The following is a 24,921-nucleotide window of genomic DNA, read 5'->3' as shown; positions in this document are numbered from 1 at the left end:
ATCTGCATTTTTTAAAAGATTTATTTATTTATAAATTAATAGAGAGGGAGAGAGAATCCTCAAGCAGGCTCCACACTCAGCGGGGAACCTGACAGGGAGCTCCATACCAGGACTGGAGTCCTGGTAATCATGACCTGAGTCAAAATCAAGAGCTGGCTGCTTGAACAACTGAGCCACCAAGGCATCCCTAGACCATTTGCATTTTCATATAAAATTTACAACAAGCTGCCTAATTTTTATAACAGTACTAGCTGGGATTGACTAGAATTACACTGACATCTTTATAATACTTTATCTTCTAATTCATGAATATGATAAAACCCTCTTTTAGATTTTGTCTCAATCATGTTTTACACTTTTTATCTGTAGAGTTTTTGTATGTTTTTTGCTTTATTAGTATTTGACGTTTCCTGTTGCTATCATAAATGGTATTTTTAATTTTTCCTTTATTGTTGTTGTTATATAGGAATACTACCATTTTTTATATATTTATCTTTTTATTCAGCAACCTTACTAAACCATTTTTAATTTTTGCAATTCGTCTCTAGATTCTTTTGATTTTCTGAATACATAATCATGTCTGTAAATAACTGTCTACTTCTTTTTCTTATGGCTTCTATTTTTTTTTTCCTTGCCATATTGTACTATCTAGGACCTCCAGTAGAATGTCAAATACAAATAATGGTGGAGATATCCTTCTCATCTCTTGTTTCCAGTATCAGAGAGAAATGTGTCAATATTTGTCATGTGTCTAAATAATTCATGTATCAAAGAATAAATCACAATGAAAAATTAAAATGTTATATTGAAAAAACTAGAATGTTATATTAGAGCACTAATGAAAGCGTGGCACATAAAACTAGAAGGATGTAGGTAAAGCCATACTTAGAAGAAATTGTATGGCCTTAAATGCATATATGCCAAAGGGAGGGGGAGCTAAAAAATCAATGAGCTAAGTGTCCAACTCAAAGTGTTAGAAAATGGACAATTAAACCTGAAGATAGCAGAATGAAGGAAATAATAATAATTGGAGCAGCAATTAAACAGAAAACAAATAATAGTATTATCAAAGGCAAATATTGCTTCTTTGAAAAGGCTATTAAAATTTTGAAAACTCCTGACAAGGGACACCTGCGTGGCTCAGTTGGTTGAGCACATGCTGACTCTTGATCTCAGCTCAGGTCTTGATCTCAGGGTCATGAATTCAAGCCCTGCAGGTTTCATGCTGGGCATGGAGCCTACTTAAAAAACAGAAAAAAGACAAAAAGAAAAAAAAAACCCTTATGACAAGACTAATAAAAGAGGATATTATAACAAATTCATGACAGTAATTTGAAAATACATGAAATCCAGTTTGCTGTATGTATCAATAGTTTGTTCCTTCTTTTTTTAAATTTTTGTTGTTGTTGTTAGTTTTTTGTTTGTTTGTTTGTTCCTTTTTATTCTGAGTAGTATTCCACAGTATGGATATATCAGATTGTTTAACCATTTACCTCTTTAAGGAATCTAGGCTAATTCCAGTTTGGGGCTATCCATGAATAAAGCTGCTATAAACTTTCATGTACAGGTTTTTATGTGAACATATGTTTAAATGCCCAGGAGAGCAATTGCTGGGTCACATGGCTTGGGCTTATTTTTTGGTAGGAAAATGCCAAACTGTTTTCCAGGGTAGCTGTACCATTTTACATTCCCACCAGCGACAAATGAGAGATCTAATTTCTCCCACATTCTTACCAGCAGTTGGTGTTGTCACTGTTTTTTATTTTAGCCATCTGACAGGTGTGCAAATCAATTGAAAAATATATTTCATTCTAATTATTTATTATTTTTAAATGATTTTACTTTTATGTAATCTCTACATCCAATTTGGGGCTTGAATTCACAACCCTGAGATAGAGAGTCTCATGTTCCACCCACTGAGCCAGCAAGGTGTCCCCACACTATTTAGTATTTTTGAAGGGTGAGTTGATCTGCAACATACCTCTAATTGGTACTAAATTGGATTTTTGAGGAACAGGACTCAGGCATCTAGATATTTTCTATTTATTTTTTTATATATTTCTTTTTTTTTTTTAAGATTTTTATTTATTTATTTGATAGAGAGAGAGACAGCGAGAGAGGGAACACAACAAGCAGGGGGAGGGAGAGAGGGAGACGTGGGCTTTCCAGCAGAGCAGGGAACCTGATGTGGGGCTCCATCCCAGGATCCTGGGATCATGACCCAAGCCGAAGGCAGATGCTTAACGACCGCACCACCCAGGCGCCCCTCTAGGTATTTTTAAAATCTTCATTGGTGGATCTGATTTGCAGCTAAGATTATGAGGACATCCTAGTCTCAGAGGACAAGAGCTTTGAAGGAAAAGTCATCCTTTGAAGAAACAGCCATATCCAATGATGGGAATGTCATAGACAATGAAAATATATGGTAGGATAGTAGAGTTGAATGACATTTCCAAAACACAAACAAGGATTCTATAACCCTGGAAAATATTTTTGGAAAATATCTATTTAAACTTATGAAAACTCAAAAAATTGATTTCATTTAATTTTTTTCCTCCCCCATCTTCAAAATGGAGGTCTACTTAATTTTAGAGAGGTCTCCTTAGACAAAAATAATTTAAAATTTTGGTATTTAAATAATAAATGGTTACTTAGAGCATGAAGAATTCATTATTAGCAAGAAAGAAAAAAGAAAGTTGATAAGAAGATGTATAATTGTCCAACTCACTTAGAAAAAAATAGAAAAAAGTCCAGGTCGGGGCTAATCAAGTTATTTGACTAATCAGAGGCTATCAAAATCTGTGAAAACAAAGGAAGTTATGAATTATGTCTCTAGGGGGCGCTAAATCTCTACAGAGCAATGCAGGAAAGGAAAATGTTAAAAATTCTAAGAACCAAAAAACGTAATGCTTCGTGAATAACACGAATTAGAAAATTAGAGTATATTATTAAGAAAGGAGCAAGGCTAAGAGTAAGCGATTTAAGGGAAACAAAGAGAAAGAAATGTCTACCTCGTCTCCACTCTGGTTTAAGGAGTCCAGTAATCCTCCAAAATCACCCTGCCTCTCCAGTGCAGCCAGACTCCTGACTAATAACAGCTCTGTGCCATTTGGAGAGCTGATGGTAATGACACCAGAATGGCAAGGACCAGTCCGGGCAGATAAGGGAGGTCTAAGTAGTCAAACCTGCCCAGCTTCTTGTGCTCCCTACCTGGATTTAGGGCCCTAGGATCCACCCAGTCACTGAAACAAAAAACTTGGGCTTCATTCTTGACTCTAATACCTCCTACAGATAATGTGACTAGTTTTCCCATCTGGCTATTTTGGATTTTATTCTGAACAATCTATGCTTCTCCAAAATATCCTCTTCCACAGCAAACTACTGGTACCACACTTGCAATTTCCCCAGATTCCGCAGCAACATCAATTCATCCTAGTCAACCGTGGATGGAGATGCTAAAGGCCACTCTGGAAGATTTTCAGGACTCTTATCTACAAGTCCATGCATTCAAGCTTGAGTACTGTATGTTTTTAAAATAGAAAAAAAAATTAGGCTTCTAGGATTGATTAGTAATTACTTATTATGCTGAAATTATTTTTAGTATAATGTTGCTTAAATATGTCCAAATACATCATTAGTATCAACTTCTTTTAACTCTTATGTGACTATAAAATGAAAAGAAACATACATATTAAATACAAACCAAATTACAACTAATAAAATTAAATTGTCAACATTAATTTATTGTGATGGCTGATGCTGTTTTGCTGAAACTAAATTACCTCTCACATGAATTTGGCACTAATTGCTTTAGAGGAGGTTCTTTGCATTTGGCAAGTTGATACTACCTTGGGCAAAGCAATGACTCAGTTATAAGACATTTCTCTAATTGAATTACATGCATCACTTGGTTCATGCATTCTCACTTTACAAATTTTAGATTTACAGAATTTTGTAAAAAACAAAAAAACTACACCTGCCATTTATTTTAAAACATTTTTTCTTCCTCCTCCCTTTTTTCTTCCTTCCTTTCCTTTTTCTCTCTTCCTTCCTTTTTCTTTCCTTCCTCCCTCCATTTCTTTCTCCATCCTTCCTTCCTTCCTTCCCTCTCTCTCTTTTGTAATCTCTACACCCCATGTAGGGCTCGAACTCACAGCCCCAAGATCAACAGTTACATGTTCTTTCAACTGAGCCAGTCAGGTGCCCCTAAAACATTTTTAGATTTTATTAGTTTTTTTCAGCCAAAGATACTCTATGACATGATAAATTCTTCCTGTTAATTTCTGCTACTGCTATTATTGGAGAACCGATAATGGAACATTGGATGGGGGTGGTTATTGACACTTGTGTTTAGTGAACTCTACTGGCTCTGGAGGACTGGTGTCTGCTGAATAAAGTGTTTCTGTCGAACACATGCCCAGTTTAAACTCTTGTTTGTATTGATATTTCTAACGTCACAACTTAAAAATTAGAAAAAAAGAATGGAAAAAACATTAATGTAAATTGTGAAACCTAAGGGGTAAAAAATCCTAATTTTAAGTGAAAAAGTAGTAGTAATAAAGCAAGACACACAGTCATGGTGTGAGACCGCTTACACTTTCTATAAACAAGGGCATTGGGTGGTAATGGGCTTGAAAAGAGCCCTGAGACACTTGTCTTGAAAATACACTTGTATAGGGACACCTGGATGGCTCAGTTGGTTGGGCGGCTGCCTTTGGCTCGGGTCATGATCCCGGGGTCCTGGGATCGAGTCCCACATCGGGCTCCTTGCTCGGCAGGGAGCCTGCTTCTCCCTCTGCCTCTGCCTGCCTCTCTGTCTGCCTGTGCTCACTCTCTCTGACAAATAAATAAATAAATAATCTTTAAAAAAAAATACACTTGTATAGCATGCAGCCTTTCTTAAAAAAAAATCAATTTTGAATGTAATTTACATACAATAAAATTCAGTAATTATAAAAGTATGATTTGCTGAGTTTTGACAAATATTTACAGTCCTATGACCACCACCACGATCAAGATAAAGAGCATAAGACATTACCCTTATTACCACCAAAAGTTCTCTTGCACTTTTCTGCAATCAATCCTATCCCCTACCTCTGACCTCTGGTAACCTCTACTTTCTCCTTTGCCTTTCATGCAGCATTTTGTGTCCAGCTCCCATCATGCATCATGTTTTTGAAATTCATCCACGTTGTTGCAAGTATCAGTTTGTTGCTCTTACTGCTCAGCAGTGTTCTGCTGCATGCACAAACCACAATTTGTTCCAAGAGTCACCCAGTGATGGCTATTCGGTTTGTTTTCAACTGGCTATTATAAGTCAAGTAGCTATAAACCTTTCGGTAGAGATCTTTGTGTGGACACAAGTTTTTATTTCTCTTGGGTAAATATCTAGGAATGGAACTGCTGAGTCATATAGTAAGTATATGTTTGACTTTGTAAAAACTGCCAAACTTTTTTCCTAAGTGGCTGTTCCATTTTTCACTCTTAACAACAATGTAGGAAGAGTTCCAATTGGTTTGTATCTTCACCAACATTGTCTGTCTTTAAATTTTTGCCCTTTTAACAGATGTGTCTAGACATAACATTGTGGTATTAATTTGGTTTATCACTGGTAACTTTTCTCCATTTGTTTTTTTCTATATTCATTTAAAAATATTTTATTTATTTATTTGAGAGAGAGAGAGAAAGAGCATGAAAGGGGAGAAGGTCAGAGGGAGAAGCAGATTCCCCATGGAGCTGGGAGCCCGATGCGGACTCTATGCCGGGACTCCGGGATCGTGACCTGAGCCGAAGGCAGTCACTTAACCAACTGAGCCACCCAGGTGCTCTTATTCTCCATTTGTAATCCACTTTGGAGAGGTGTCTGTTCAAATATTTTCCTTATTTTTTTAGTTGATTGTTTTCTTGAGTTGTTAAAGTTTCTTTTATCATCTGTATGTAAATCCTTTAGCAGGTTTATGTTCTATAAATATTTTCTCCCAGTCCATAGCTTGCCTTTTCATTTTTTTAAAGATTTTATTTATTTGAGAGAGAAAGAGCAGAGTGGATGAGAGAAAGCATGAACAGAGGTGAGGGGAAGAGGGAGAGGGATACGCAGACTCCCTGCTGGGCAGGATCCTGATTCAGGGCTTGATCCCAGGACTCTGGGATCATGACCTGAGCTGAAGGCAGATGCTTAACCAACTGAGCCACCCAGATGCCCCAGCTGTTCTGAATGTTTATGGCTTCCCTCATTAAGACTCAAGTGAAGGGGCATTTCTGCTCTAGTAAACTAGGGAATTCTGCTCCCTATGCCCATAATAGTAAACTTCTCTTTTGCTTAGGCAGTCTGAGTGGGTATGTTATCAGCAACCAAAAGAAGTTTAGGGCTGATGTTTCAACCCTGGTTTAAGTACTTCTTACCTTGCTCCCATTAATTTATTCAGACTCAATAGCCAAAAAGATGCTGTACTTGGGTAAGTTTTCAAAAGATCCCTCTAAAACCTCCAGAGATTAGCCATGAGCATTAGTTCTTCCTGACATTTTAATATTAGAATCATTGGATAAGTATAATATTATAATGTTGGTATTTTCATTCCATTTAACAGGGACATGAAAGAACCTTAGAGGATTTCTAATTCAAGCTGTTCACTTTCATGGAAACTAAAGCCCAAACCGGAAAAAGCCTTGCCCAGTGTTGGAAGTAGAACCTTGTTTCTGTCAACACTCAGGCCAAGGTCCTTTGCCAGTGATTTTTTTTTTTTTTTTTTTAAGTAATCTCTGGGGGCACCTGGGTGGCTCAGTTGGTTAAGCCTCTGCCTTCCACTCAGGTCATAATCTCAGGGTCCTAGGATCGAGCCCCGCGTCAGGCTCTCTGCTCAGCAGGGAGCCTGCTTCCTCCTCTCTCTGCCTGCCTCTCTGCCTACTTCTGATCTCTGTCTGTCAAATAAATGAATGAAATCTTTTTTTTTTTTTAAGATTTTATTTATTATTTATTTGACAGACAGAGATCACAAGTAGGCAGAGAGGCAGGCAGAGAGACAGGAGGAAGCAGGCTCCCTGCTGAGCAGAGAGCCTGATGCCATGCGGGGCTTGATCCCAGGACCCTGGGATCATGACCTGAGCCGAAGGCAGAGGCTTTAACCCACTGAGCCACCCAGGCGTCCCAAATGAATGAAATCTTAAAAAAAAAAAAAAAAAGTAATCTCTGTTCCCAATGTGCAGATCAAACTCACAACCCCCAGATCAAGAGTTGCAAGCTCCACTAACTGTGCCAGCTGCCCCTACCAATGAATTTTTTTTTAGAGCCAAGATGGTATTGTCCTTTCTTTAAATTCCAAGTGAGATCACTCAACAATATTTATTGATTGCCCACTTAATTGGTCAGGACTCTTAGTTGCAAGTTAAAAAAAAAAAAGTCTCCAGGAATACATTTGTTTCAGGTACTGTTGTTTCAAGGCTCCAAATCACCGTATCTTTCTTCACCTCTAGGAAAGACTTTCCGTAGGTGGGGTACCTGTAGACTCACATCTTATCAGCTTAGCTACCCCAGCAGTACATGCTGGATTATCCTTGGACTTCTCTTATGTGAGCAAAAAAACTCCTTTTTATTCCCTTAAGCCAATTTGAATTTGGTTTCTGTCACTGAAAAGTATTCAGACTAAAATCACACTTACCAGAAAATTCTCTGCAAACAAGGATAATGATAACCAGATTCTCTTTAAAACATGGAATGTAAGAGTAGTTAGTATAAGGGCACCTGGGTGTCTCAGTTGGTTCTGACTCTTGATTTCGGCTCTGGTCATGATCTCAGGATCTCAGATCCAGCCCCATGCTGGGTTCAACAGTGGGTATGGAGCCTGCTTAAGAATCTCCTTGCCTTGGGGCGCCTGGGTGGTTCAGTGGGTTAAAGCCTCTGCCTTCGGCTCAGGTCATGATCCCGGGGTCCTGGGATCGAGCCCCGCATCAGGCTCTCTGCTCAGCAGGGAGCCTGCTTCCCTTCCCCTCTCTCTCTGCCTGCCTCTCTGCCTGCTTGTGATCTGGGTCTGTCAAATAAATAAATAAAATCTTAAAAAAAAAAAGAAAAAAAAGAAAAGAATCTCTCTTGCGGGGGTGCCTGGGTGGCTCTGTGGGTTAAGCCCCTGCCTTCGGCTCAGGTCATGATCCCAGGGTCCTGGGACTGAGCCCCAAGTCGGGCTCTCTGCTCAGCAGGGAGCCTGTTCCTCTTCGCTCTCTGCTTGCCTCTCTGCCTATCTGTGATCTCTGTCTATCAAATAAATAAATTTAAAAATCTTGAAAAGGAAAAAAAAAGAATCTCCCTTGCCCCACCCCACCCCCTGCTTGCCCTGAAGCTCTTCAAAAAAAAAAAAAAAAAAGAAAGAAAGAAAAAAGAGTAGGCAAGATAAGCAGAAAGAACATGTAAAGAAGACAGCCACCCAGGCCTGATATACTATCTTGGTTTCTATTCTTTTTTTTTTTTTTTAAGATTTTATTTATTTGAGAGAACGGGAGAAAGAGAGAGCACGAGTATGCATGCAGGGAGAGGGATAGTGGGCGAGGGAGAATTCGAAGCAGACTCTGCGCTAAGCCCAGAGTCTGATGCCAGGCTATGTCCCACAAACCAAGATCACGACCTGAGCTGAAACCAAGAGTCGGATGCTCAATGAACTGAGCCACCCAGGCGCCCCATATTCTTTACCTCTTTTATCTCTTCTCTACTTTTTATCTTTTTAAAAGATTTTTTTAGAATGATTTTCCTTTCCTATATCCATTTACTTGAGAGAGTGAGACAGAGAGCATGAAAGGGGAGAGGGTCAGAGGGAGAAGCAGACTGCCCACCAAGCAGGGAGCCCGACATGGGACTTGATCCCAGGACTCCAGGATCATGACCTGAGCCAAAGGCAGTTGCCCAACCAACTGAGCCACACAGGCACCCTACTTTTTTTTTTTTTTTTTTTAAAGATTTTATTTATTTATTTGGCAGACAGAGATCACAAGTAGACAGAGAGGCAGGCGGGGGTGGGGTGGGGGTGGGAAGCAGGCTCCCCGCTGAGCAGAGAGCCCGATGTGGGACTCGATCCCAGGACCCTGGGATCATGACCTGAGCCGAAGGCAGAGGCTTAACCCACTGAGCCACCCAGGCGCCCCGGCACCCTACTTTTTATCTTCTTAGAATTCTTATTCATGGAGTGCCTAGGTGGTTGAGTGGGTTAAAGCCTCTGCCTTCGGCTCAGGTCATGATCCCAGGGTCCTGGGATCCAGCCCTGCATCGGGCTCTCTGCTCAGCGGGGAGCCTGCTTCCCCTTCTCTCTCTGCCTGCCTCTCTGCCTGCTTGTGATCTCTCTCTCTCTTTGTTAAATAAATAAATAAAATCTAAAAAAAAAAAAAAAAAGAATTTCTTATTCGTAACTTCAGCCTACTCTTGGTTCTATCAGCATCACAGCTTGGATTACTGCATAATATCCTAAACTGATTTGATTCTGAAGTCCTTTTCTTAGAAACAACACCAAGTAATTGTCAGCAAAGCCTTCTGGGCTTTACACGGAACAAGCAAGAACAGGTTTCCTCTTCCACCTTGGTAAGGCTCCTCATGACATCCTAGGATCTGAAATAACCAGTTATAACTAATGTGGTGACTACACTTGGAATAGATCACATGTGGGCTTCCCTGAGGCAGGAGGCTTGACAAGACAACCAAGATCCTTTCTAGGTAAGTAATCATGCCTGCAATTTTCCTGGTTCTTTGTTACTTAATATCTTTAAGTCTCAATTACTATGGCAATAAAATGAGAGAAATCATCCACATCATGGATTTGGAAGAAGAAATGAAACATGTAAAATGGCTGGTATAATATGGCCATTACACAGTGAATATTCTCCTTCCTCACATTTTAATATGTCACTTACTATATAAAGTATTACCCAATTATCTTTCATTCAGATGCCTTATAATTTATATGATGGAACAGTACTATTCCACATATGACAAACATTAAGAATGACAAAAATGAACCATCACGATTTTTTTTTAAACTACAAAAAATTGCTGCAGTTTTTCAAATGATTTTATTGGATTTAAAATTCCTTTAAGGGATATACAGATATACAACTAGTTTGATCAGCTACTAATATATTTTGGTACCCCTTTATTCTTGTACTTAAGAGCCAGTTCACTTTTTCTCCATGTTCAATACTTAGCTTTGGTAAAATTTTGCCATGTTCTTCTTCATCTGCTGGAGCATGAGTGTTTCCACCCTGCTTCGTATAAGATGCTCTCTTAGTTTTCTTCCTGTGAGTAGGTTTCGTAGGACTCTTCTGTTTTTTTTCAACTTCACTGCTTACATCCCACAACATTATCTTCCCATCATTCCCTCCTGTAAGCAGCAAATAGGATTCTGGCAGAAAGCAGACCTGGGATACTCCCAAAGAATGGCCCTTAAATCCCAATTCTTGTTCACACTTAACTCCCATCACCCTAAAGATTCGAACCTTACCATCTTCTGCACCACAGCTAAAAATATTACCACATGATGCCACAGACACGGAGTGGGCTAAAGCAGGGTTTAAAAGCTGACCAGGCGATTGTGGGCTTTCCATCTCTTCTGTTTCATCTTCCTGCAAATTTGTAATCCAAAGTGGCCGTGCTTTCTGAAGGTTCCACAGCATTACCTTTAAATAAGAGGGAGTTATGCAAACAGAGGTTTAGCCGTTTTGCTCACTTACCATGCTTATTCTACTTCTAATAAAGTCATCAAAGTAGTCTCATAATTACTACAACACAGGTCCAGCAATATTAAATTTTTAAAAGTTCACATAGCACTATAATATGCCAGGGGAATGCTACCCTGGTGCCAAAACCAGGATGCCAGTGGGCAGTAAGGTAGAATTTAGAAAACAAGATCCTAAATAACTTGTGATTAACAACCCCATTAAAGTGCAATTCACATTCTTAAGCAATTGCCAGTTTAAGTCATTGTACCCTTATCTCTGCAAGTAAAATGGAAGAGTATGAAATGTACTTAATTTTTAAAAATACTTTATTTATTTGACAGAGAGAGAAAGCACAAGCAGGGGGAGCGGCAGAGGGAGAGGGAGAAGTAGACTCCCCTCTGAGCAGGGAAAATGATGTGGGGCTTGATCCTGGGCCGTGGGATGACTTGAGCTGAAGCAGACGCTTAACCGACTGTGCCATCTAGGCACCCTGAAGTCATTAATAAATAATGAGATTTATTAATTTTAGCCTATGCCAGTTGCAAGTCAAAAAGCCTGTCAGTTAAATACATGAAATCTGGAACGCTTTCTCTTTCCTTTCACACTACCTAAATTACCCATTTTAGGGGCTATTAATTTTAGCCTATGCCAGTGGCAAGTCAAAAAGCCTGTCAGTTAAATACATGAAATCTGAAACGCTTTCTCTTTCCTTTCACACTACCTAAATTACCCACTTTAGGGGCTTACCTCAAGTCCCTATCCCTCTAGGATGGCTTTTCTAACTATTCCAGCTTACTTCTCTCTTTCCCATATTTAATTTTTATGCTATTAACCAACACATACTACTAGCTTGTCAGTTTCTTGAGATTTAATTCTCCTTTTTTAAAAATTTTAAGTAGACTTCATGCCCAGTATGGGGCAGGAACCCATTACCCCAAGATCAAGAGTCACATATTCCACTGCTAAGCCAGCCAGGAGCCCTGAGATTTAATTCATCTTTGCTAATATCTAGCACAATGCCTGGAAAAGAGCAGAAGTTCCATACCTGTCTTTTGGTTAATCTGACATCCTGATATATGCAGGTTTTTTGTTGTTTCATACTATGATTTTGGACCTACTAAATTGATTTAAATGAAAGGCTAACTAAAACACATATAAAGCAAAACAAAGAGCTTTGTGAATTGATTTTACTCTATAATCTAGTGATTCATTTTATTCCCACAGCAACTAATCTGAAAAGGAAAATATTCTTCATATTTCAGAGAACAGACAGCCTTATTTTATCATCTAATATCTTTTAAAAATATTTTATTTGTCTTTACTTGAAAGAAAAAGTGCACGTGCAAGTGGGGAGAGGGAAAAAGGGAGAAAGAGAAAAAAAGAGAGAATCTCAAGCAGACTCCCCACCGAGTGCAGAGCCCAACGTTGGGTTCCATCCTACGACCCTGAGGTCATGACCTGAGCCGAAACCAAGACTCAGATGCTTAATAACTGTCTGAGCCACCCAGGTGCCCCATATTTTACCAACTAGTATTAGCCCATAATTATGGGCCACAATTTAAATGGACACTAGAATAAGCATGACCATGTTCAGTCAAAAGCATAGATCTGAACTGACAAGATTACTATTCCTGGGATGCCTGGGTGGCTCAATCAGTTAAGTGACTGCCTTGGTTCAGGTCATGATCCCAGTGTCCTGGGATTAAGTCCCAAGTCAGGCTCCCTACTCAGCGGGGCGTCTGCTTCTTCCTCTGCCTCTGCAGCTCCCCCTACTTGTGTTCTCTCTCTTTCTGACAAATAAATACTTTTTTTTTATAAAGATTTTTATTTATTTATTTGACAGAGAGAGATCACAAGTAGGCAGAGAGGCAGGCAGAGAGAGAGAGGAAGAGAGAGGAGGAAGCAGGCTTCCTGCTGAGCAGAGAGCCCGATGTGGGGCTCGATCCCAGGACCCTGAGATCATGACCTGAGCCGAAAGCAGAGGCTTTAACCCACTGAGCCACCCAGGCGCCCCAAATAAATACTTTTTAAAAAAGAAAAGATTACTACTGCTGATGACACTAACAATTTGGTTTTCTTTTGACGGTAACTTCCCTCAACTTAGCCTTCCAAAAGAAGTGACATCCAGTAACACTTATATTGTTTCTATCAAGGAAAGCACTGAACCCTTCTGGATTAGATTTATAACATTATACTAAATAGCCAGCAGTTGCTATTTGACTGAAGACAAAATACTAAAAAAATCAAAGTAAATTAAAGTAAAATAAAGAAATATCAGAAACTATAACAAAGATGAACAAGTACTAAAATGTAAGGTGGAGGGGTGCCTGGGTGGCTCAGTCGTTAAGCGTCTGCCTCTGGCTCAGGTCATGAACCCAGGGTCCTGGGATTGAGCTCTGCACTGGGCTTCCTGCTTGGTGGGTGGCCTGCTTATGTCCCCTTTTCTTGCTGGGTCTCTCTCTGTCAAATAAATAAATAAAATCTTTAAAAATGTAATGTGAAACAATCTCTATAAAAAAGTCTAAACACAAGGAAGACAGACATTTCAGAATCTGCTAGCTTAAATGTCTTGGCAGGTATCCCCAAGTCTTTCTTGCACAGTCCTGCGTGATGCCTGGATTACATTTTCTGTCCTTGTAAGACATCTAAGCAAGAACTATACCCAGCGTGTTTTCAGCAGCTTACACATTTTTTTGTATTTACTGAAATCATCTAATTGTAGTAACAGTCATCTCAGATTCTACCAATCCAAGAATCATTTCCAAATACTGAAGATTCCAGACTGTTCCTGCCTGGACATTCTCTATACCACCACTTTACTCTTCCTAACTGCTGAAGATTCTAAGGTGTTTCACAATTTCTCAACCACTGATTCCAGCGGTGTCACCCTAAAAAAGGAAAGCAAGAGATACTGAAAGAAAAGAATTCAAAAGTTTGGGGTTTATGATCCTACAAAATGTCAGAGGAGAAAGTGGACAACTGGCAAATGTTCAGAAGTGAAAGCAATCACATCAATATGACTCCACTCATGAATTGCTCCTCCTACAAAAACATTTCTTTCCACATGGAAGAATTACCTTCAAGGAAAAAAAGCCTCTTTTACCAGCCTGATCCTTAAGTGCTGGTACTAGTGATCTTTCAAACTTCAGAAAGAACACTAACCTTTGAATCACTTATTTTCAGATGTGGAAAGGAAGGGCAAAAAAATCAATGTTTATGCCACAGAAATATATGATGGTCTTAAATTTCCAAAGGTCTTTACAAGAGAAAACTATATTTGAGTGGTGGCTTCCCATGTATTTATTTAACGTTATTCTTATATTTTACACATTTTATATTTTATAGCTATTTAATAAATATTAAGCAGTCTCAAAATTTTTTAAATTTTTTTAAAAGATTTTATTTATTTATTTGACAGAGAGAGATCACAAGTAGTCAGAGAGGCAGGCAGAGAGAGAGGAGGAAGCAGGCTCCCCGTTGAGCAGAGAGTCCGATGCGGGACTCGATCCCAGGACCCTGAGATCATGACCTGAGCCGAAGGCAAAGGCTTAAACCCACTGAGCCACCCAGGTGCCCCTCAAAAAAAATTTTTTTTTAAGATTTTATTTATTTAATTGACAGGGAGAAAGACAGCGAGAGAGGGAATACAAGCAGGGGAGTGCGAGAGGGAGAAGCAGGCTCCCTACCCCCGAGCAGGGAGCCAGACTCAGGGCTCAATCCCAGCACCCTGGAATCACGACCTGAGCCAAAGGCAGCCGCCTAACTGACTGACCCACCCAGGCGCCCCTCAAATGTCTTAATAAACCACTTTAAGGTCCCTGCCCTCTAAGTGTGCTTGCCTAATTATTTAAACCTATCTAGATTGAAAGATATAATTTTTATAATTTCTATAGTAACAAAGATAGTTACAATGAATGCATCTACTATGCGTGGCAATAATTCAATTCCTTCCTTGAGATAAAATATTTGTTCAGGGGCGCCTGGGTGGCTCAGTGGGTTGAAGCCTCTGCCTTTGGCTCGGGCCATGGTCTTGGGGTCCTGGGATCAAGCCTCACATCGGGCTTTCTGCTCAGCAGGGAGCCTGCTTCCTCCTCTCTCCCTGCCTGCCTCTCTGACTACTTGTAATCGCTGCCTGTCAAATAAATAAATAAAATCTTAAAAAAAAAAAAATTTGTTCAGAGAGAAAGCGCTCCCAAAATTAACCTGGTTAAGAATTCCCTTCCGGGGCGCCTGGGTGGCTCAGTGGGTTAAAGCCTCTGCTTTCAGCTCGGGTCATGATCCCAGGGTCCTGGGATAGATCCCGGCATCGGGATCTCTGCTCAGCGGGGAGCTTGCTTCCCTTCCTCTCTCTCTCTGCCTGCCTCTCTGCCTGCTTGTGATCTCTGTCTGTCAAATAAATAAATAAAATCTTAAAAAAAAATTCCCTTCCACTACTGTATCTATATTTTTTTCTTTTTTAAAAAGATTTATTTGTTTATTTGACAGATCACAAGTAGGCAGAGAGGAAGGCAGAGAGAGAGAGGGGTAAACAGGCTCCCTGCTGAGCAGAGAGCCTGATGTGGGGCTCGATCCCAGGACTCTGGGATCATGACCTGAGCTGAAGGCAGAGGCTTTAACCCACTGAGCCACCCAGGTGGCCCTGTATCTACATTCGTGGACCCTTCCATAAGCTGGCAATTCTTAAAGTTTAGAATAATACTGGATAGCCAGGTTTTAAGAAGTAAACTGTGGAATATATTACAGTTTCAACTTCAGTTAAGGAAAGTAATTTCCTAAAAGCATAGTTGAGCTGTCTTACCACTGTTGGTATAGCACAACCCAATGCAGAAATTAATCTACAGTGACATTTTAGTAAGTCTTGGGAGTCAAATCAAAAAAGCAATCTAAATCTCCTTCTCACAAAATACTTACATCCTATACTGTCCTCTAGCAGCTGCCTGCCACTATAACTTCTCTCCTAGAACTGGAGGCAAAATGATAAATTCTGGATGCCCATTTCTTATCTAATCTGAAAAGTATATAGGTTATTTTTGCACACTGAATTGTTTACTGCCATGCCTAGTAAGTTAATGAACCGGTGACTGACAACTGGTATTAAGCTGAAGAATGAAAGAATGAGGGGCTCCTGGATGGCCCAGTGGGTTAAAGCCTGCCTTTGGCTCAGGTCAGGATCCCAGGGTCCTGGGATCACGTTTTAGGTAAGACAATTCTTTACTGTTTAGGGACTGTCCCAGTGCTTTAAGACACTCCCTGATTCTGCCTACTAAATACCAGTAGCTTGGGGGAGGGTAATGGCAGTCATTTGAAAATAACAACAACCAGCCTCATTTTCTTCTAACTTATGAGCGGGTGCAGAGGGTAGAGAAGGGAATAGTAAATATTGTTAGCCAAAAAGATAGACAAATCTTTGATGCTATTAATGGAATCACAGAGTCTTGAAAGATAACTGTACACAGTTAAGGATGTAGATTAGATGCCTACAACAGTGCAGAGCACACAGGTCATTAATCAACAATGGTTCTTTTTCTAGAACTCACCTGTTCCCAAACCAAGAACTTTTTCTACTACATTACACATGATATCTTGCTTGATACCGCCGATATCACAGAAAAAACATACAGGCTTTGGAGCTAGAGAGAATGAAGATTGGAATCTCAATTCAGGCAGCTATGTGGACACTTATTTTAAACCTCAGTCTCATTTCTAAAAAAGAAATAGTAACTATTAGGGTGTGATTAGAGTGAAGACTAATATATGTAAAGCTGGCAAGTACTAAGTGCTCACCAAAGAGAAGCCATGATTATTCTCACTCCAGTGATACAAGATTTACTTTTAAGAAGAAGTACATCTGCTATGAGAAAGTTCAAGCTATCGGGGGGCAGGGGGAGCTTTCTTTTATTAAACCAAAATCTGGGGGCACCTGGGTGGTTCAGTCGGTTAAATGTCTGCTTTTGGCTTGGGTCATGAACCCAGGGTCCTGGAATCAAGCTTGGCAGGGATCTGCTTCTTCCTTTCCTCCCTGCTCGTGCTCTCTCTCTCTCAAATAAATAAAATCTTAAAAAACAAACCAACCAACCCGAAATCTGCTTCTATAGGATTTCTATTTAGACTAGCACATTCTACTTTTCCCTCTCATGAAAACCAAGAATTAAACACTTCCATTTCCCCCACAAAATGGAGTTTCTACATACAGCTACTCTGCTGATGGCTTTCCTCTGAATTTGGCCTAATTTGTGATGTTCCTTTCAAAACTCATTGAATACAATGCTCTGATCTTGGTCACCAATACACAATACTTCAACAGATGTACCACAGAATTTTAAAGTAAAAACAAAGTAAAAACACAAAAATCCTTAAAAAAAAAAAAAAAAAGTTTGTAGAGAGTGGTTGACAAAATCTGCCTTCAGCATGCTCTTTTCTTTAAAAAGATATTTATAATCAAAGGGAACCTGGGTGGCTCAGTTGGTTAAAAAGATATTTATAATCAAATTATTTGAATTCCCAGAGTTTATGACTCTTAGGTATAGAGAAAGGAAAGCCAAAGGATAAATGATTCCTTTGTGAATGAAACCTACTAGGCTTTGTCAAGTTAGCATTAAACATGCAATAGAGGTAAGGCTAATGATCCATACATAGAAAAGACATGTCAGTAGAGAATAGAAAAAGCAAAGATATACTTAGCCTGATCAGTAATTTGATCATTCCTTAACCCATTTAGAAATTATCCAAGTACTCTCTGCAAAGCATTACCTGCATATCCAGTCCACATGATACCAGGCTCTGAGGCCTTTGAGGCCGAAAAGCTACAGAGGAACAGATATTGGAATGTCTCTTCAGTGATCTGCTAACTTTCTTATTTTCCAAGTCTAGGATTTTAATTGCTCCGGAGTCATCAGCAGAAGCCAGCAGGTTTTCAGTGTCATTCAATGAGAGGCAATTGATTTCTTCTTCATTCACATGAAAATGGTCCACGGAACCTTTGAGGGACCGGACATCCAGTAAGCTAATGGTTTCTCCATGTGAGGCATAGAGCTTGGTGGGGCAGGAGGGAGAGAATAAGACACTGGTAACATCATCAGCTCCTTGGAAGTGTGTATGTCCTAAAGGAGTCCCATCTTCACCCCAAGCCATGAGATCACCACCCTCTGCTCCAGAAGCCACTAGCCCTTCTTGACTTGCATTCAGGCAGAGAATAGGAGAAGAATGTCCACCAGTCCATTTGACAGCCATTATGGCCCAGGAGACCCTGAGAAGAGGGGGAAAAACTACAATCTCTTATTTAAGATCCTGATGGTAGCAGACAAATGCATTATTGCATTTATATATTTTTTAAAAGACATCTTAAAAAAAACTTAATTAAAAAAAAAGACATTTGAAGATCAAGTCTACAAAAGCCTAGCTGGGACACAGGATCGTGGGGCGCCTGGCTGGCACATGCATAAATAGGCTTTCTTTGTAATCAGGGTCCCAGGCAAACCCAGTCTTCCAGTATTTGATGTGAGGCCCACACAAGAATAAACATTATAGGGGAAGCTGGGTAGCTCAGTTGGTTAAGTGTATGCCTTCCACTCAGGTCATGATCCTGGGGTCCTGGGATTAAGCCCCATGTTGGGTTCCCTGCCCAGCGGGGCCTGCTTCTCCCTTTCCCTCTGCCCTCTACCACCCAATTCATTCTCTACCCTCCTGAAATAAATAAATCTTAAAATAAATAAATAAATACACATTCTATATTTAAACTAGGAAAATACTTTTTAAAAGAGAGCTACTTGGGGTGCCTGGATGGCTCAGTGGGTTAAGCCTCTGCCTTCGTCTCAGGTCATGATCTCAGGGTCCTGGGATCGAGCCCCACATCAGGCTCTCTGCTCAGCAGGGAGCCTGCTTCCCCCTCTCTCTGCCTGCCTCTCTGCCTACTTATGATCTCTGTCTGCCAAATAAATAAATAAAATCTTAAAAAAAAAAGAGAGAGCTGCTCAATCATTAGGTTATATCTTTTATCTGAATGTTTTAGAGAATAGATTCTCTGGGTTTAAAAAGATCTACTACCTATTATTAGCTGGGTGACTTTGGGCAAATTACTGAACTTCTCTGTGATTCATTTTCCTTCTCTATAAAATTGGGGTGGTAATAATAATAGCACCATTTTATAGGATCATAGAAAAGTAAATAAAATATGTAAAGCACATATAATAGTGCTTGGTACATGAGTGCTCAACAAATATTACCCTTATCACTTTTTTTTAAAGTAATCTCTACACCCAACGTGGGGCTTGAACCCACAACCAGAGATCAAGAGTGGCAATGTCCCTCAACTGAGCCAGTCAGACGCCCCTCACTTTTCCCAGTTTTATTAGGCTGGTCAAAGTGGCATCTTAGATCTACACCAATGGTGCTCAAAGTATGGCCTCCAGACTGAGCATCACCTAGGAACTTAGAAATTGCCCAATACCACCCTAGACCAACTGAACCAGAAATGCTGGGGTTGGGGCCCAGCCATGTGTTTTAACAAGCCCTCCAGGTGATGCTGAGGTATGCTAAAATTTGAGAATACTACACCAATTGTCATCCAGGGAAATGGTTAAAAAAAGACCCTTGGGTTTTAGCACCAGAGACTAATTCAGTACATTACTTAACTTTATTCTCAAGACAACCCTTCTGTTTAGTATTATTCCATTTTAAAGATAATAAAACATGAGTTTCAGAAGTGTTAAATAATTTGATCAAAGTCATCTGGCTCTTAAGATTTGTCCATGGGACCCGATATAAAGGGGTCCCAAATTTTTCTTTTATTTATTAAAGATTTTATTTATTTATTTGACAGAGAGAGAGAGAGAGCAGGAGAGCACAGCAGGGGAGTGGCAGAGGGAGAAGCAGGGTCCCCACTGAGCAGGGAGCCTGATGTGGGGCTTGATCCCAGGACCCTGGGATCATGACCTGAGCCAAAGGCAGTTGCTTAACCAACTGAGCCTCCCAGGTGTCCCTGGCTCCCAAATTTTTGAATGATGAAGACCGTTTTCTAACAATTCCACTGACAATAGTTGGTTTTTTTTGGTTAAGATTTTATTTATTTATTTGACAGACAGAGGTCACAGGTAGGCAGAGAGGTAGGCAGAGAGGCAGGCAGAGAGAGAGGAGGAAGCAGGCTCCCTGCCAAGCAGAGAGCCCGATGTGGGGCTAGATCCCAAGACCCTGGGATCATGACCTGAGCCGAAGGCAGAAGCTTTAACCCACTAAGTCACCCAGGAACCCCTTGACAATAGTTTTTAACTTTAGTATTCTCTAAAAGTACAGAAAATAACCAAAAGTCACAAATAATTCATTACTGCTTTTATTTTTTTTATTTTTAAAGATTTAGTGAGTGGTGTGCTCATACAAGCAGCGGGGAGGGGAAAGCAGAGAGGGAGGGAGAAGCAGGCTCCCTGATGAGCAAGGAGCTTGATGCCCTGCTCCCTGGCTTGCTGACCTGGATGGAAGGCAGACTCTTAAAGGACTGAGCCACCAAGGGACCCCTCATTATGGCTTTTAAATGTACTCATGTATTTTTACTATTTTTTATTAAAGTTTATTTATTTATTTATCTCTACACCCAACATGGGGCTCAAATTCATAACCCTGAGATCAAGAGTCAAAGAGTCACATGCTCTACTGAATAAGCCAGTCAGGCACCCCACACTCACGTATTTTTAATTTTCTTATCACCTGCTTGCACTTAACAGTCAAGTCATTTTGCTTATGTCAAAATTTAGACTCCTGATACATTAGGCATCCCAGATTTATACAATGAAATTGCCACATAAGTGTACCCTGCCTCAACTGCCTGTTGGGTAAATCAAAAAAGGAAATAAGGGCAATTTATGTAACTCTAAATGTTCAGACAAAGAGAAGCAAACAAATCTACCTGAACAAATTTAATGTTTAATTTCACAAGCCGGGCGCCTGGGTGGCTCAGTGGGTTGGGCCTCTGCCTTCGGCTCAGGTCATGATTTCAGGGTCTTGGGATCGAGCCCCACATTGGGCTCTCTGCTCAGCGGGGAGCCTGTTCCCCCTCTCTCTCTCTGCCTGCCTCTCTGTCTACTTGTGATCTCTCCCTCTGTCAAATAAATAAATAGAATCTTTAAAAAAAAAAGATAAACAAAAATAATTTCACAAGCCAAGGGAGAATTTCTCTGAGAAATTGCCATAGCTGCTTTCATATTTTCAGATATGACACCTGAATTCAATCCAATTGTACCGATAAATTTCCTAATATTGTTTTGAAAAATAATTTAAAATACTGGCAATCTGCCTAAAGTTTCTATTCCTGACACAAAGCTTATTTCCTCCCATTTTAGGCACTCACACATACACAAAATAACTAGACTGCTAAAAAACCTTTCAGTAATCAAAGTAACAGAGGGGTGGGGGGAGTAACAGAAACATGGTCACAAAATCATATATAGCAATTTTCATAAAGAGGACGAAATGGGAAAGATAAAAAGATACTTTATTTCAGCAGAAGCACTGAATTAGAATACAGAGGAAACTAATTAGAGACCAAAGCAAGTAATTTTTAAAGGAGAGGTTTGGAGAGGAAATGACTCAGAGAGAGGTAAAGACAGGGAACTCTGGTGGTTTGATTTTTGCTGACAAGTAATGAAACAGTAGTTAAATAATTTTCTACCATAAAATAATTTTCTACCGGGGCGCCTGGGTGGCTCAGTGGGTTAAGCCGCTGCCTTCGGCTCAGGTCATGATCTCAGGGTCCTGGGATCGAGTCCCGCATCGGGCTCTCTGCTCGGCAGGGAGCCTGCTTCCCTCTCTCTCCGCCTGCCTCTCTGTCTACTTGTGATCTCTGTCTGTCAAATAAATAAATAAAATCTTTAAAAAAAAAAAAAAATAAAAAAAAAAATAAAAAAAAAAAAATAATTTTCTACCAAAAAAATAGTTAAATAATTTTCTACCATAAAAAATTTTTGCCAAATGTTCAAGATAAGCCAAGAAAAAAGAACATGTAGCACAATTTAAAATGAAAGGTATTAATATTTAGGCTTAGGGACTGTCATCTGTGGTGACTACTGATTTGTCATATAATATAGACAATAAACTACCTTAAAATATGAAATTTGTAGTAACCATTGAAAAGGCCACTTCAACTACAAATAATTTTGTTTAGGGGTACCTGGGTGGCTCAATTGATTAAGAGGCTGCCTTCGGCTCAGGTCATGATCCCAGTGTCCTGGGAAGGAGCCCCAAATCAGGTTCCCTGCTCAGGGGGAAGCCTGTTTCTCTCTCTCCCACTCCCCCTGCTTGTGTTCCCTCTCTCACTGTGTCTCGCTCTGTCAAATGGATAAATAAAATATTAAAAAACAAAAATAATTTTGTTTAACTCTTTTCTTTAGAGATCTGATCACGTATTTCCGACATTAGTTTTAGTTTTTCTACAGTGAAATAACTTTAAAGTCCGGAAGTCTGCCCTCTACAGCTTTAGGATTTTATGTGCATAGAGGTATTGGATCCCTGCTGGGATTTTAGGTTTTATCTAAGACAAGAATGAAATAGGGCTTCTAGTACTTCTATTTCTCCATCACATTTTCTACCCACAGGGGACCTAAGTAAATGCTGACTATCAGACAAAGTATATTTCTTCCAAATATAATTTTCTAAAGGAAACGATTAACTCAATTTTAAAGACACATTTGGTTAAGCTCACCCCAAGTGTGAGAAATTAGGCAATAAATGGATTTTGTACTTAAAGGAATTATTATAGATAAGAACACTGTTCCCGTAAATTCTTCCATAATGGAAGCAGTAATATCTACCTATTAATCTCACAAGAACAAGATCAGCTCTACCTTAACCTCTTAAACAAATTAAACTCCTAATCTCTACATCACATGGATAATATTTACTGATCACTAACCTAGTTAGAAAAATAAAAATAGAAACCTATTAGCTTAAGCAGACTATTAATCACTGAGTCAACCAGAGCCCCTCAAATCACGTTTCGTCCACAAAATTGTTATTACTTAAAACACACCCAAAGACCACCATCAAAAAGTATTAACAATAGACTGCTGTGGTAGAAGGCAGTGGGAAAAAAAATGTAATTAAATCTGAGTTAAATAAAAACAATCTTTCAGAAATGAGTTGTCAAGCCACTGTTTCTTGTTCTTCTCTTATTGGGACTGGAAAGGCTACCAGAAATAGGTAGTGCCACTATTTCCATATTCAGGTATCAGGTCAACAAGTTTCTCTTCTCATAGGTAACGTCTAACGCACAGCAATTAATCATGTCCTGCTGTGAATGACTCTAATTAGATAATAGATTCCTTCAATACCTAATGAGATCATGGAGTGGGCAGGGAAAGGTGGGGTTATCTTGAAAGCAGTTTTAGAAAGGGTAGAGGACAAAGATGGAAGTTCTGAACAGTCAGAGGGCAAGAGGGCACTAAAAATTGGGGAGGGGCAAGGTCAGGAGGGCAATTTGTAGAAAGAAAAGGACTTAGTCATAAAGAAAATCTTTTCCAGGGCATCTGAGTGGCTCAGTCAGTTAGGCATCTGACTCTTGATCTCAGCTCAGGTCTTCATCTCCAGGTGGTGAGTTCAAGCCTTCATGGGGATCCACACTGAGGGTGGAGCTTACTTAGAAAAAAAAATTTTTTTAGGGGCGCCTGGGTGCTCAGTGGATTAAGCCTCTGCCTTCTGCTCAGGTCATGATCTCAGGGTCCTGATCTCAGGGTCCTGGAATCGAGCCCCGCATCGGGCTCTCTGCTCAGCAAGGAAGCCTGCTTCCCCACCTACCTACCTATATGTGATCTCTGTCTGTCAAATACATAAATAAAATCTTTAAATGTATTTAAAAAAATTTTTTTAAAGAAATCTAAGTGCCTTCCCAGACAAAATTTGGACCTCCTTCCTTGGATGTCTTTCAGTTCAAATTTGAAAAATGAATAATGAATAAAACTTCCTAGCCTAACAATACCATTCAAATAATATCAAATAATATCACTATCACTATAGTAAATATAAGTAAACTTTTCTTCACGTTTAGAGTTAAGTTGGTCCTGATGTGGAGAAGCTGGATAGCGACCAAAATGATTGAAGGCCTGTGGCATCAGCACTAGTAAGGAAAAAATCTGGGATACTAAGCTGGGAGAAAACAAAACAAAACAAACAAACATCCGGGATGAAGGGACCAGCAAATAATAATCAAACACCATTTACCACAGAGTAGAGAAGGCAGTTGCTGTTCTTTTGTTTTTAATGGTGAACTAGAAATGTATTATACACGGCAGGGGAACTACTTAAAAGATTTCTTACTACATAAAGGCAAGACAGTGGAGTTCACTACTAAGGGAAACTGTGAACTCTATTATAGTAATAACCTCAGAGTTGTTTTGAGAGTTATATAAAACCCGAGTAAAGGACCCTACCACAGTGCCTTGTTCACATGATAGCTATTATTTTCCCTCACTAAACATTCTTTAAAACCTGTCAGAAAACTTCTGGTCACTTAGGAAAATGCAGTATGACCAAATGCGTAAATTCTTTCTCTTCCAAGATGTCATCTATAATCACTGCCTCCACATCATTCTCCCTTTTGGAATGTCTAATTATATAAAAACACGCTGCCTTGATTCGCCTACTAATCGGGTTAATAGGAAAGACTGGGAAAGGCTGCATTTTGTCCAAAAGAATGGAGCACTTAATTAGCAATTACCCGGCACTTTGAGGCTATCCAAACATTTGGGCGGGGGGTGGGGGGAGATTCAAATGACGACCTTACTTGCTGAATATACGCTAGGACACATGTTCTGATTAAGCACACTACCAATAAAGAACAAAAGTGTCTGACCAGGAGAAGACGACCTCAGCTGCTAAAAGTAAAGAAAGAAGATCCAATTCAAGCCGAAGGTGGAAAGCTAGGAACTGGCTAGCAAAGCGAGGGAAGTTTCATGCGTTTGGTTGGAGCCTGAGGCAGGGATCTGACACAGGGAAACCTCACAGGGAAAGGGGCCCAGGAAGGCAGACGCGAGACCACTAGATCAAAAAGAGGAAAAGGCACCGGAGGACAGCCGCAAAACCGCAGCGCCAGCCTCATACCTGTGCTTCCCGCTTCCCTCCTCGGCGCCTCGCGATGACTTCACCCGTGAGCGCCCAATCCTACATGGGATTGGGCGCGGGGCGCCTCAGCCAAACAGTCACATCCGGGGCCGAGAGGAACCGCGAGCGAGCTGGGCGTGCGCCCTTGCTTCG

The 24,921-nt window shown here is 40.1% G+C and overlaps 1 protein-coding gene across 6 annotated transcripts; it reads right to left on the bottom strand.

The window, feature by feature from the left end:
• Positions 1-10,008: 10,008 nt before the first annotated feature.
• On the bottom strand, positions 10,009-24,814 carry WDR53 (WD repeat domain 53). Of its 6 annotated transcripts, none has more exons than XM_080820519.1 (4): positions 24,769-24,798; positions 17,440-17,935; positions 10,473-10,647; positions 10,010-10,352 (listed from the first exon to the last, which is right to left on the bottom strand). In XM_080820519.1, the coding sequence occupies exons 2-4, from the start codon at positions 17,917-17,919 to the stop codon at positions 10,054-10,056; spliced, it is 954 nt and encodes a 317-aa protein (XP_080676645.1). In that variant the 5' UTR covers positions 17,920-17,935; positions 24,769-24,798; the 3' UTR covers positions 10,010-10,053. The 6 variants fall into 6 exon arrangements, with proteins under 6 accessions (XP_080676643.1, XP_080676644.1, XP_080676647.1 ...); XM_080820520.1 differs by having other exon boundaries at positions 10,027-10,352; positions 17,440-17,721; positions 24,769-24,808; XM_080820517.1 differs by having other exon boundaries at positions 10,009-10,647; positions 24,769-24,814.
• Between the last annotated feature and the right edge of the window lie 107 nt (positions 24,815-24,921).

Source organism: Martes martes, assembly GCF_963455335.1.
Source record: "Martes martes genome assembly, chromosome: 1".
Lineage (NCBI taxonomy): Eukaryota > Metazoa > Chordata > Mammalia > Carnivora > Mustelidae > Martes > Martes martes.
Note: the sequence above shows the minus strand (reverse complement) of the source record. Positions and strands in the feature narration are given on the sequence as shown.